The 13,461-nt window shown below is 39.9% G+C and overlaps 1 protein-coding gene across 4 annotated transcripts in view; it reads left to right on the top strand.

Moving 5' to 3' along the window:
• The window catches only part of ANKRD28 (ankyrin repeat domain 28), a 222,136-nt gene that overhangs the window by 184,033 nt on the left and 24,642 nt on the right, over positions 1–13,461 (top strand). For all 4 annotated transcript variants that reach the window (XM_055416713.2, XM_088835279.1, XM_055416703.2 and 1 more), the window contains 4 exons: positions 2,173–2,313; positions 11,617–11,728; positions 12,659–12,685; positions 13,109–13,183. In XM_055416713.2, coding sequence (XP_055272688.1) covers positions 2,173–2,313; positions 11,617–11,728; positions 12,659–12,685; positions 13,109–13,183 — 355 coding nt within the window. The remainder of the gene's footprint in view (positions 1–2,172; positions 2,314–11,616; positions 11,729–12,658; positions 12,686–13,108; positions 13,184–13,461) is intronic.

The raw sequence follows: 13,461 nt of genomic DNA, 5'->3' as shown, positions 1-13,461 counted from the left end.
CTTCTGTGAGTTAACTGAAAAATTTCACATGTTTTACATTGTGATCATGATTTGTTGAAAGATTCCAATAAGTAGATAACTTGTGAATATTCATTCTTAGCCGCAGCCTTCTTCCAGCTGGGCCCCTGCCATAGCCCCAGCCTACCAGCCCCAGATTTACTGTATTAGCGCTGCGTGCCTTTTATGATGTCATCCTCCTCTTCCTTTATAGCTATGAAAATGTAAACCTATGTGGCACCTGTGCTCCCTACACAGAAACTTGGAAGAGCAGTGGTGGTTCTTCATCCCTCACGTCATTCTTTCTTAGAGACTCTGTGGCCTAGTTTTGGTTCCAGAGCACTAGGAGGGAGGAAACAGGCCACAGATGTGAACGCAGAGTCCCTGTGTGGTCTCTCAGCCAATCCGCACTCTCACTGCTCAGCCCCAGACCGCGCTGTTGCTTGCATCTGTGACTGCAGTGATCAAAGCCTCCAGGGTCTGTTCAGTTACTTGGAGTGCGAATTGACCCAGTGTCTGTTAGAACTGTATAGGAGAGAGTGGAAAGCAGTTTGAAAAACAGAGGTGAGCGTGTTATGGTGTGTATGGAAGTCTAATGTTGTACGCATGCAACTTACGCAGTGTAATAAACCAGTGTTATCTCAGTAAAAAAAGAAAGGAAAAGAAAGGTGGCAATATGAGCAAAATTGTGTGTCAAGAGTTTGAGAATTATATCAGAGTATACGATGAGAGAGGGTATATGTTGGAAGGAAATGTGTGAATATGTATCAGTGCCTGAGGTCAGTAGAATCACATGTGGTAGGGAGTCAGAAGTGTGTGAAAGAAAAGTGAAAACAACTGTCTGACCCCGTCATTCCTTTGAGGAACAGACTGTTCTCATAAGCCTTCTGACTGAAGGAGCCAATGACCCAGGAAATCAAAAATCACTTTGTTTTTGGAATGCAATATTTTTATAGCTAATTTATTTTTGTAAGCGTGCTTTTTTTTAAATTATTTATTTTATGTGTTTGGCTGCGCTGGATCTTCACTGCTGTGTAGGCTCTCCTCCAGTTGTGGTGAGCGGGGGCTCCTCTCTAGTTGCAGTGAGTGGGCTCCTCGTTGCAGTGGCTTGTTGCAGAGCATAGGCTCCAGGGCATGCAGGTGTCAGCGGACTTTAATCCAGCTTATATTAGTTAGTTTGTAGTACATGAAGCACTGTATGCTACAGATAGGGCTTCTGAGTTTCCCGGCTTGAAAATAATTCAGGATTAATTGCATTTTCAAAAATACTATTACTATATTATACAATTATCCAATAAAGTAAAATAATGCTTTACTGTCATTTTCCCAGGTAAATATTTTAGAAAACAATATGCCATGAAGACTCTGGACTAAATTCATCTTCACTTTTCTGTTTTTTTTCTTTCTTCCTCTTTTTTTAAATGAAAAGTCATGAATCATTATAGTTTTGTAATCTAAATACAGAAACTCCTAAATTTAATAGCATTCTTTTTCATTTCAGTAACTGGAAAGAAATAAGCTACAAATATTCCATCTCTAGTAATTAACACAGTACCCTAGCTCTTCACAGTGATGAAAAATCTTCAAAACTATGCATTTTTTGCTTGAGAAATCTTATATTACTGTGCAGCTCTCCCATATAGTTGATATAACAGCATTCTTTTTAATACTTCTGTATTTTTCTTACCATGTATTCCTCTACCGAGACATAACAAAAGCTGCTATCTCTGTACTGTGAAACATTTGTATTGGTGTAGGGGAAGCTTTGTTAAAACGAAAACTCTTCTCAGATTGCTAATGGTATTAGGGAGGAAGAAAAATACTAGTTTTCAAGTTTTGGAGCAGAATATGAAGGGTATCCATAATTCACTCAAAAAACTGTAATTGTTACTGTCTGAGCTATGAAATACTTTTAACTGTGTTTCTTTCTTATTTTACATTATTTTACTTTTAACTGTGTTTCTGTCTTACTTTGTTTTCTTAGAGGCTATCAGGCGTCTTGGTTTCTCCTCCTAGCTTTCTGTCTGGCCCTTTGAAAGACTTAGTATATGGCAGAAATCAACCTCCAACTTACTATAAACACAGTATTTATAACTGGGTGGACAAACTGTGCTCTTACTTCCTGGGGTGTGTCCCTGACTTTTTTTTTTTTTTTTAATTAATTTGGACAAAAAGATCTCCACTGCATTACGCTGCTGCCAACTGCAACTACCAGTGCCTGTTTGCTCTTGTGGGCTCAGGAGCAAGCGTGAATGACCTTGATGAGAGAGGATGCACACCCCTGCACTATGCAGCGACGTCAGACACAGACGGCAAGTGAGTGTCCTGTGGTGAGAATGAAGGGTCATTGTTTCTATAGACCAGCACCTTCCAGACAGGGGGCAACTTGCATGGCAAGTCTGTGTTTCCTTTTTGTAACTCTTTATTTCTTTCCCTGAGTGTTTAGTGTGGAAGATAAGTTGTTTTTATAGTTATTCTTAATCATAGTTATTACTACCTGCTTCTACTCAGCAACCTGCCTTGTGAACTAATGAGATGATCGAAGAAATTTAAAGGTCCCTTTTTGTCCTCCCTTCCAAAAGCACATCTTCATATCTGTCACCTCCAAGCGTTTTCCCCCGACTTCTCAGAGGCAGCAGTGTTGCGTGTATCATAGGGAAAGGGAGAGGCAAGAGGCAGACAGACAGTGCCATCGGAAGACAGGGCAGAGACTGGAATACCAGTATCCTTCAGAGGCAGTGCGTTCATCTCCCCAAGGGATCCCTGTAAATGTGTGTTCAAATGGGGAGTCACTGAACTGGCAGAATTGGACACATCAGTTCATTTCAGTTCAGTTCAGTTGCTCAGTCGTGTCCGACTCTTTGCAACCCCATGAACCACAGCACGCCAGGCCTCCCTGTCCATCACCAACTCCCGGAGTTCACTCAAACTCATGTCAATCAAGTCAGTGGTGCCATGCAGCCATCTCATTCTCTGTTGTCCCTGTCTCCTCCCGCCCCCAATCCCTCCCAGCATCAGAGTCTTTTCCAGTGAGTCAACTCGTCGCATGAGGTGGCCAAAGTATTGCAGTTTCAGCTTTAGCATCAGTCCTTCCAATGAACACCCAGGACTGATCACCTTTAGAATGGACTGGTTGGATCTCCTTGCAGTCCAAGGGACTCTCAAGAGTCTTCTCCAACACCACAGTTCAAAAGCATCAATTCTTCGGCGCTCAGCTTTCTTCACAGTCCAACTCTCACATCCATACATGACCACGGGAAAAACCATAGCCTTGACTAGACGGACCTTGGTTGGCAAAGTAAACATAGTTAGTACTAAATATTAAGTAAATTATGTAGACAGCAAGTGACTAAATGTTGACCAAGGATGACTTAATAAAAACAAATGAGAGATTTATAAGTGCTTTCATAATTAATATTCACCTGAAGTTGGTCAGATGTCCGTATCTTAATGTATATTGCCTTCTTGGAAGAAGATGAGCTCATTAGAGACTGAGAAGATACCTTCAGGATTTGTGGTATTCCCCATGAGTCTTGAGTCAGTGAAGGTAGAAAATAAAAATAATGGTTTCAAGGGAAAGATTTTATAAAATATACTTCAAGGAAGTTGCATTTAATACAGATCTATTTCCTTATAAATTTATTATAAATTCTGTGATTGTAATTGCAAATCCCTTTTGTTATGTTGGATTTGTGGTTAAAATTCTAGTCTTGAAAGCTCTAGTAAATGTGCTGTCAGCGCTTTGTATCTGCTGGTTTTGCATCTGCAGATTTGGGGAGCTGACTATATTCATTGTAGGGTTATGTTCATTTTTTATAAGGGACTTGAGGGTTCACGGTCTTTGGTGTCCACAAGCACTCTTGGAACCAGTCCCCCTTGGATACTGAAGAATGACTATATTTTCTGTTTGGAGAAATATATAATTTATACAGTTTCATATACATCAGAATAGTTAAATATAGATCGTTTTTGAGAGAAGCTATAAATTATTTGAATTATGGTTTGGGGTAATAGAGCGTTAAAGAAAATCTGAGATAAACACTTTGTAAATCAGAAAGTATTTTGGTAAACTTAGGTAAGTAGATTATTCTCTGTTTTATAAATTTTGTAATTTCAAGATTTGATTTATAGGTTTTCCTAAAATAGATTATAGCTAAAATGACTGTATCACATCAATAGTCCTTTACCACTGTTCTCATAAACTGCTTATTGGATGTTGCCCAACGATGTACATAAATTCCACCGAGGTCACATAGACACAGAGATTACCCTGTGGTCCTCCTGGCCTTCGACAGTTAGACTTGAATTCCTACACAAAAACATAAAAATGACAGTGCTCAACCTATACTGTTTGAGATTTGTGGTTTTATTTTAAGCCAGTCTACTTTTTCTTTAGAACTGTACTTAGTACTGAAGTGAATTAAATTGTTAGTTTTCTTAAGTAATATAAGCTGTTTTGAGCAGTAGGCTAGAGATATTTATTACTTAGACACTTAATTCTCAGTATCAATACAAGCAGCCTGATGTGCTAGAAAGAACACGCGCTTTCTCCAAAAGACCCAGTTTAAGTGTCAAGGTCTTCATATTATGTCTTTGAGCCTGAGCAAGTCATTGTTAGGCAAACAGTTACTTATCTAAAAATTAGAGTGAAACCTGAAAAAGTGAAAGTCACTCAGTCATGTCCAACTCTTTGCGACCCCATGGACTGTAGACCTCTAGGCTCTTCTGTCCGTGGAGTTCTCCAGGCAAGAATACTGGAGTGAGTTGCCATTCCCTTCTCCAGGGGATCTTCGCAACCCAGGGATCAAATGCAGGTCTCCTGCATTGCAGGCAAATTCTTTACTGTCTGAGCCACCAGAGAAGCTAGATTCTTTAACACGCATGACCTCAGTTTTCCCCACAATTCTAAGAAGTAGGCTTCATTCTCAGAATTGTGGGGAAAACTGAGGTCATGTGTGTTAAAGAATCTAGCACTGTTTTTGGAGCCTCTCTCTTATTTTTAAAGTATCAGAATCCCTAAGGTCTTGTCTAACACCATCATTTATTAACTCTGATTTGTTCCCTGGGAACCTCTGGGAAGCTCTATGCCACAGTAACCACAGAGTACCAGAGGCATTCTCCCAGCAAGTTTTGGAGGCTTACATAGTAGAATTAAAGCGTTGGTTTATTTTTTTGGATTCCAAGGCTATAAATCCCAGGAATAGGTTAGGTAATAATAATTGAGAATCTGGAATAATTCACTCTGCTGCCAAAGCCCAAGTGAAATGTTTTCTAAAAGGAGATGCAAATTCCCCATGGCTTCCAATACTGCTATTCAGTGATGTGTGTCTGTTGGTTTCCTTCTTTAGTGGTTGTTTGTTAATGTCCTGCTCCTCTCCCCAGAACGTGGTATACACGGCGGGATTTTTGACACGCTGCCATTGGCTCTCTGTCTTCAAAGTGACAAATGCTAACTTATGATAATTAACACACAGTTAATAGCACAGTTCTACTCTCTGTGTGTCCCTCTGTCTTCAGTTCCGTGAATGTTGGAAAAATACGTCGTTTCCGCTCACCCTGCTCACTGTCCCCACCGTCCTGATGTCTGCAGTCACTGTGGCCGTCGTGACTCAGCAAACAAAAGCATTAGGTGTACTCAGTTCTGATGAACAAGACTCTCTTTGCCATTTGAACAGAAATAGGGCTGGCTGTGAGCACGAGGGTGGAGACCTGGGGCTGGGCGTGCTGATTCTGATTACATATAAGAAGACGTCCTCCTCATCCCTTTTCTTCTGGGATAACCACCAGTAACACAAGTATTTCCATAAATTTATGTAGATCATTTCATGTCCCTCATAGTGTCATCCGGAGAAGGCAATAGCACCCACTCCAGTACTCTTGCCTGGAAAATCCCATGGATGGAGGAGTCTGGTGGGCTGCCGTCCATGGGGTCGCTAAGAGTCGAACACGACTGAGCGACTTCACTTTCACTTTTCACATTCATGCACTGGAGAAGGAAGTGGCAACCCACTCCAGTGTTCTTGCCTGGAGAATCCCAGAGACGGGGGAGCCTGGTGGGTTGCCATCTATGGGGTCTCACAGAGTCAGACACGACTGAAGCAACTTAGCAGCAGTAGCAGCATAGTGTCATCAGAGTTACAGACCTACTGTATATCTGCTGATAGCCTTTTCTGTGTTCATGTGGTTATAGATACATGTGTTTATGAATACATAGATACATTTCACTAAGATACACTTTAGTGGAGACAGATTTTCACAAAAATGAAATCATATTTTGACTTCTAATTGCATTGTGTATTTTCATCTGTTTTGAGCCTTATATAAGTGGAATCATACATTCTTCTTGGAACTTTTATAATCCTTAGATTTATTTCTAAGTATTTCATATTTTTACTGCCAAAATAAATCTTATCTTTAAATGTCCTTTTGCTGTGAAATAGAGAAATACATTTGACTGTTGTATACAACTTTGCATTCATCAGCCTTTTTAACTGTTTTGCTTATGCGTGTGGGACAGCACTATATTTGATACTGGTACTGTCACTGCTGTGAGACCTTGGGTAGGTTAAACTCTCTGTGCATTTCATCTGTGAAGTGGGAGTAATAGTCTGATCTAACTCATGGCCATATGAGGTTCACTTCAGTTCAGTCACTCAGTCGTGTCCAATTCTGTGACCCCATGGACTGCAGCACGCCAGGCTTCCCTGTCCATCACCAACTCAAACTCATGTCCCTTGAGTCAGTGATGCCATCAAGCCATCTAATCCTCTGTCATCCCCTTCTCCCGCCTTCAGTCTTTCCCAGCATCAGGGTCTTTTCAAATGAGTCCGTTCTTCGCATCAGGTGGCCAGCGTCAGCAACAGTCCTTCCAATGAATATTCAGGACTGATTTCCTTTAGGATGGACTGGTTGGATCTCCTTGAAGTCCAAAGGGCTCGCAAGAGTCTTCTCCAACACCACAGTTCAAAAGCATCAATTCTTCAGCGCTCAGCTTTCTTTATAGTCTAACTCTCACATCCATACATGACTATTGGAAAAGCCATAGCCTTGACTGCTTTTTAATGTGCTGTCTAGGTTGGTCATAACTTTTCTTCCAAGAAGCAAGCATCTTTTAATTTCATGGCTTCAGTCACCATCTGCACTGAGTTTGGAGCCCAAGAAAATAAAGTCTGTCACCGTTTCCACTGTTTCCCCATCTATTTGCCATAAAGTGATGGGACTAGATGCCATGATCTTAGTTTTCTGAATGTTGAGCTTTAAGCCAACTTTTTCACTCTTCTCTTTCACTTTCATCAAGAGGTTCTTTAGTTCTTCTTCACTTTCTGCCATAAGGGTGGTGTCATCTGCATATCTGAGATTATCGATATTTCTCCCGGCAATCTTGATTCCAGTTTGTGCTTCATCCAGCCCAGTGTTTCTCATGATGTACACTGCATATAAGTTAAATAAGCAGGATGACAATATACAGCCTTGACAGACTCTAGATTTTCCCTATTTGGAACCATTCTGTTGTTCCATGTCCAGTTCTAACTATTGCTTCTTGACCTGCATACAGATTTCTCAAGAGGGAGGTCAGGTGGTCTGGTATTCCCATCTCTTTAAGAATTTTCCACAGTTTATTGTGATCCACACAGTCAAAGGCTTTGGCGTACTCAGTAAAGCAGAAGTAGATGTTTTTCTGGAACTCTCTTGCTTTTTCGATGATCCAGCGGATGTTGGCAATTTGATCTCTGGTTCCTTTGCCTATTCTAAATCCAACTTGACCATCTGGAAGTTCACGGTTCACGTATTGCTGAAGCCTGGCTTGGAGAAGTTTGAGCATTACTTTGCTAGCGTGTGACATGAGTGCAATTGTGCAGTAGTTTGAGCATTTTTTGGCATTGCCTTTCTTTAGGATTGGAATGAAAACTGACCTTTTCAAGTCCTGTGACCACTGCTGAGTTTTCCAAATGTGCTGGCATATTGAGTGCAGCACTTTCACAGTATATCTTTTAGGATTTGAATTATCTCAACTGGTATTCCATCACCTGCATGAGTGTTGTTTGTAATGATGCTTCCAAAGGCCCACTTGACTTCGCATTCCAAGATGTCTGGCTCTAGTTGAATGATCATACCACCATGATTATTTCAGTCGTGAAGAATCTTTTTTGTGTAGTTCTTCTGTGTATTCTTGCCACCTCTTCTTAATATCTTCTGTTTCTGTTAGGTCCATACCATTTCTGTCTTTTATTGTGCCCATCTTTGCATGAAATGTTCCGTTGTTATCTCTAATTTTCTTGAAGAGATCTCTAGTCTTTCCCATTCTGTTGTTTTCCTCTGTTTCATTGCATTGATCACTGAGGAAGGCTTCCTTATCTCTCCTTGCTATCCTTTGGAACTCTGCATTCAAATCGGTTTATCTTTCCTTTTCTCCTTTGCCTTTCACTTCTCTTCTTTTCACAGCTATTTGTAGGGCCTCCTCAGACAACCATTTTGCCTTTTTGCATTTCTTTTTCTTGGGGATGGTCTTGATCCCTGCCTCCTGTTCAGTGTCAGGAACCTCTGTCCATAGTTCTTCAGGCACTCTGTTTATCTGATCTGATCCCTTGAATCTGTTTGTCACTGCGCTGTATAATCATAAGGGATTTGATTTAGGTCATACCTGAATGGTCTAGTGGTTTTCCTTACTTTCTTCAATTTAAATCTGAATTTGGCAATAAGGAGTTCATGATCTGAGCCGCAGTCAGCTCCCGGTCTTGTTTTTGCTGACTGTATAGAGCTTCTCCATCTTTGGCTGCAAAGAATATAATCAATCTGATTTCGATGTTGACCATCTGGTGGTGTCCATGTGTAGAGTCTTCTCTTGTGCTGTTGGAAGAGGGTGTTTGCTATGACTAGTGTGTTCTCTTGGCAAAACTCTATTAGCCTTTGCCCTACTTTATTCTGTACTCCAAGGCCAAATTGGCCTGTTATTCCAGGTGTTTCTTGACTTCCTACTTTTGCATTCCAGTCCCCTATAATGAAGAGGACATCTTTTTTGGGTGTTAGTTCTAGAAGGTCTTGTAGGTCTTCATAGAACCATTCCAGTTCAGCTTCTTCAGCATTATTGGTTGGGGCATAGACTTGGATTATTGTGATATTGAATGGTTTGCCTTCGAAACGAACAGAGATCATTCTGTCGTTCTTGAGATTATACCCAGGTACTACCTTTCAGATTCTTTTGTTGACCATGATGGCTACTCCATTTCTTCTAAGGGATTCTTGCCCATAGTAGTAGATATAATGGTCATCTGAGTTAAATTCATCCATTCCAGTCCATTTAAGTTCACTGATTCCTAAAATGTCCATGTTCACTCTTGCCATATCCTGTTTGGCCACTTGGAATTTACTTTGATTCATGGACCTAACATTCCAGGTTCCTATGCAGTGTTGCTCTTTACAGCATTGGGTTTTACTTCTGTTACCAGTCACAGCCACAGCTGGGTGTGGTTTTTGCTGTGGCTCTGCCTCTTCACTCTTTCTGGGGTTATTTCTCCTCCGATCTCCTCTAGCATACTGAGGCAGAGCGTCATGTGGGATAGAGTATCAGACTTGCTGAAACAGCACCTGATACACTACAGTCTTCCTGTGAGGATGAGCTTTCGTTCTTAAACTACGCTTAACACCTGCTTTACGTAAGCACTGACTGTTGTGTGTACCCTGTGGTCCGGGGGAGTCGGAGGCCTCTGGAGACAGTGCACATTCCCTGCCCTGGGGTGCGTGCTCCTTTCACAGCCCAGCTCCCGTGCCCAGCCATGGACGGGGGTTGCATTCAGTTGAACTTGTGCCAGGAAAGGGGTAGGAGTTCATGGTGGTGGAGGAAGAGTAGGAGAAATTTAAATGGTTTGAGCATCTCCCCGGGTTTAAATTACATGCTTAATTGGGATGAACATTTTAGTTTGTCTAACAGGTGAAGGAAACAAAGTATTTAACAGTGAGTGTGGTTTATTACTTAGATATTTAGCCACAAATATTCCTCCAGATTTTGCATAGATAGTTAACTTTAGGGGAAGGAGGAAATATTTAGCCATAAATATTATTCTCCAGATTTTGCATATATATAGTTAATTTTAGGGGAAGGAGGGTTTCATGGAAAATTTTCCTTTCTTAATTTTCTGAGTTTTATAAAATGAACATGTGTTAACTTACAGTGAGAAAGTGAAGATCAACTCTTTGCCTTCTCAATTGCAAGTCAAAAGTGAGGTCTAGATTTTCAAGATTAAGCAGTTTTGTGGTTCAGTATTTTATGAACACTCAGGTTAAAGTGTCACTAACTCATTAACCCATGTGCTGAAGCATTTGTAGCAAGGAAAGAACACTTGAAGAAGAGACACAAGGTCTAGTCCTTGCTTCTAACCAAAAGATTGGGAGCAAGTGATTTAATTTTCCTGAATGTCAGTAAGTTGTTCATTTGTTAAAAATAATGCTTACAAAGTAGTTATGAAAATTCATACTGCTTAGCACGATTTGAAAGGTCTGGCAATAGAAGTAATTTTATAGTTGTAAATCAACTTTTAGTCTTTGTTTTGCTGTAGGAGACAAATCATCTAATAATGTGAAGGTAAACTATTAAACACTATGATTGATAGGAACTTCTGCATGTATTATGGTTGGACTATTTCAAACCATTTAATGCTGTATACTTGCAACTAGTCATGGTAAGCAGTGCTTTGAGACTTGCCCTCCTACTTCAGAAAGTAAGCATGAACTAACCTACTTGTTTTGCTTTCCTTAAATAAATCTTTTTGCCCCATACTCATGTATGAGCAGGTTATCTTAAAATAGTTTGTTCCACTGATAGAATCTGTCTTGTATTCAAGTCTTGCTAAGGAGAACTATTTCTGTTTTATCATTCACATCTAGAAAACCTGATTAAAAATAGAAAGATATGCCCTTGAGTGAAATGTTTGTGCTTTTAAAGCAGACTTCATAAAACACATGAGTGGTATTTAGATTATTTAGTTGAATCTGTACCTCCATCTGTAAGATGAATAAACAGAAGCCACTTCACCATAAAGGTGCAGAAACTCTTTGTCCAAGGTGGGTGGCATCAAACCAACTCTAATTCAGTACTCTCTTTTTGGCTGTAGTAACAGTAACATTTATCAAAATTATAACAAATAGCACAGGAATAAAGTGTATTTTCTGTGAGATCTTTCTTGTTCCCTGTATACCAGTTGTGCATTGTTCCCACACTTCTCAGATCTCTAAAGCAAGATCTTTGAATTCTGATCTTGGTTTTGGGAGATATTTCTACATCCTTTGTTGAGCTTCTAATGAGAGAGCGTACTTACTGTGTGGTCCAGATAGATTGGATGCTCCCACCACTGGGAGTCTAATCCTGTCAAATACTGAGTAGGCTGACTGGTGCCATAGATGGACAAGCTGTGGATAAAAAAGATTCTGTTACGAACATTTTATTTGTAGTTTTATGATACCTAGAGTCAGTGTCATTTAAATGATAAATTTATGTAGTGTAGGTATATTTATGATTTTACATTCTTCAAGAGTAAGAAAAATTGCCAGTTTTGAGTTTGTCTTTGTTTTTATCATTGGTTAAAATGCAGGATTTAGAATTTTGAATATGTCTTACTGTAATAGGTGCCTGGAATACTTATTAAGGAATGATGCAAATCCGGGGATCCGGGACAAGCAAGGATACAATGCCGTTCATTACTCAGCTGCATATGGTCACCGTCTGTGTCTTCAGCTGGTACGAATCTTGAGTTCTTGTGGGAGGACCAGTGTGAGTTTATGTTCTAATAACGTGATGACAATGAGAATAAATGAATCAAGAAATAAATGCCTTGTAATATCTTTAGAATCCGTTTCCATCTTAAATTCACACTTGCCTCATTAAACTTTCTTTCATTCCCTTTTCCCTTTCACAGAGAAAGGGGACAGAAAGAAATTAGATCTCTGGAGAGGTCTCTGTGTGTCCTTCCCTTAGAAACCCCCATGCCCACCTAGCATTCACTGCCCCTGCCTCATGAACCGTTTTCCAGAAGGCATTAAAGAACTGTAACTTTGTCATATATGTCATACATGTCCCTGTGAGAAGATTCCCCCTGTACCTTTAGGAATTATGAAAGGCCCAGGCTACTAGCAGTCTGTCCTGCAAAGGGAGACTCATCTGCTGCAGTGGAACTTTTTATTTCAGATGTGGTCTCATTCCTGAATGTAGACACCATTCACCCAACTCAGCCAGACCAAAAGGCAAGTTAAATGATTCTCAAGTGTGTGCTACATGCCTCACGTTACAGGTTTCCTCATTTAAGTTTACTTATAAATTAACATTGCTTTCCTTAAAGGGGGAGTAAAATTCAATAACGGTGGGTATAAAAATGAAAAAGGAGGTTGCAATACTTAATATAGCATTTAGAACCCTGCTACAGAAATACTATTTCCTTAGGTTAGTATGGTATTTCTAGACTAAAATCTGAGACCCATGTATATAGATTTTTGGTCCACTGTACAGTTGTTTACTTAAAAGACTATAAATTTTTGGAGGCAAAGAAAGCACAAGTTCAGAAGAGAATTTAACAAAGCCATAGGTAAATAGAGACATGTAGTTTGCATTTATCTCTTTACTATATATGACTGCTTCTTCAACTCAATATTTTTATTTTAAATTTTATTTCAGATTGCAAGTGAAACTCCTTTAGATGTTGTAAGTATTAATCAGTTTTCCCGCTGCTATTCAGAGTATTTAAGTATTTGCTCTCACTTGAACTGGAGCCTGTGTGACACATTCCTGGGAACAAAGATGGCGACAGAAATCATGTTTGTAAGGGAGGGGGAGGGAGGTGGTTCTTACTTGGTGGCAGTTAAATAGCATTTCTTTCAAAGTCGGAGTTTGTAGCCATTCCCTCAAAACTCTTAGTGTGTGGTCCAGATTTTCAGGATAATCCATTCTGTAAGGTTTCTGAGTTTAGTTTTCATAATATAATGTTTTGGGATTTTTACATTCATATTCAAGTATTCACTTATACTCTAAAAGTGGATTTGAACTTGGGGGAGGGGGACCAGGAATAACTGCTATGGTATGTCTAAAAGTGCCATTTCTGACATTTAAAATTCTTTCCTTTCTCAGTTAATGGAAACATCAGGAACAGACATGCTGAGTGATTCAGACAGTAGAGCAACAATAAGCCCTTTACACTTGGCTGTAAGTACTGCTTTCACAGCCAACTTGATGGCTGGTTTACTGAAAATACCTCATACTTGTTTGTGTTGACTCAAACTAGGACCAAGAACTTTGGGTCCTGAGAATGATGATTGTAGAATTAAAGCTGTAAGAACTTGCTTAATACAGAGAATTCTTTAATGTACTTTTGTTTGTTTGTCTTTAAAAAACAGGGTGGGGGGGAATGAGTTTAATTTCCCCCAGACCTGCTCTAAGGAGAGAATATGCCTGAGATGTGAACTTTAAAATGACCCGCCCTA

Source organism: Moschus berezovskii, chromosome 1 (genome assembly GCF_049115385.1).
Source record: "Moschus berezovskii isolate FMDL1 chromosome 1, NW_MosBer_1.0, whole genome shotgun sequence".
NCBI lineage: Eukaryota > Metazoa > Chordata > Mammalia > Artiodactyla > Moschidae > Moschus > Moschus berezovskii.
This window is presented reverse-complemented; position numbering and strand designations above follow the sequence as displayed.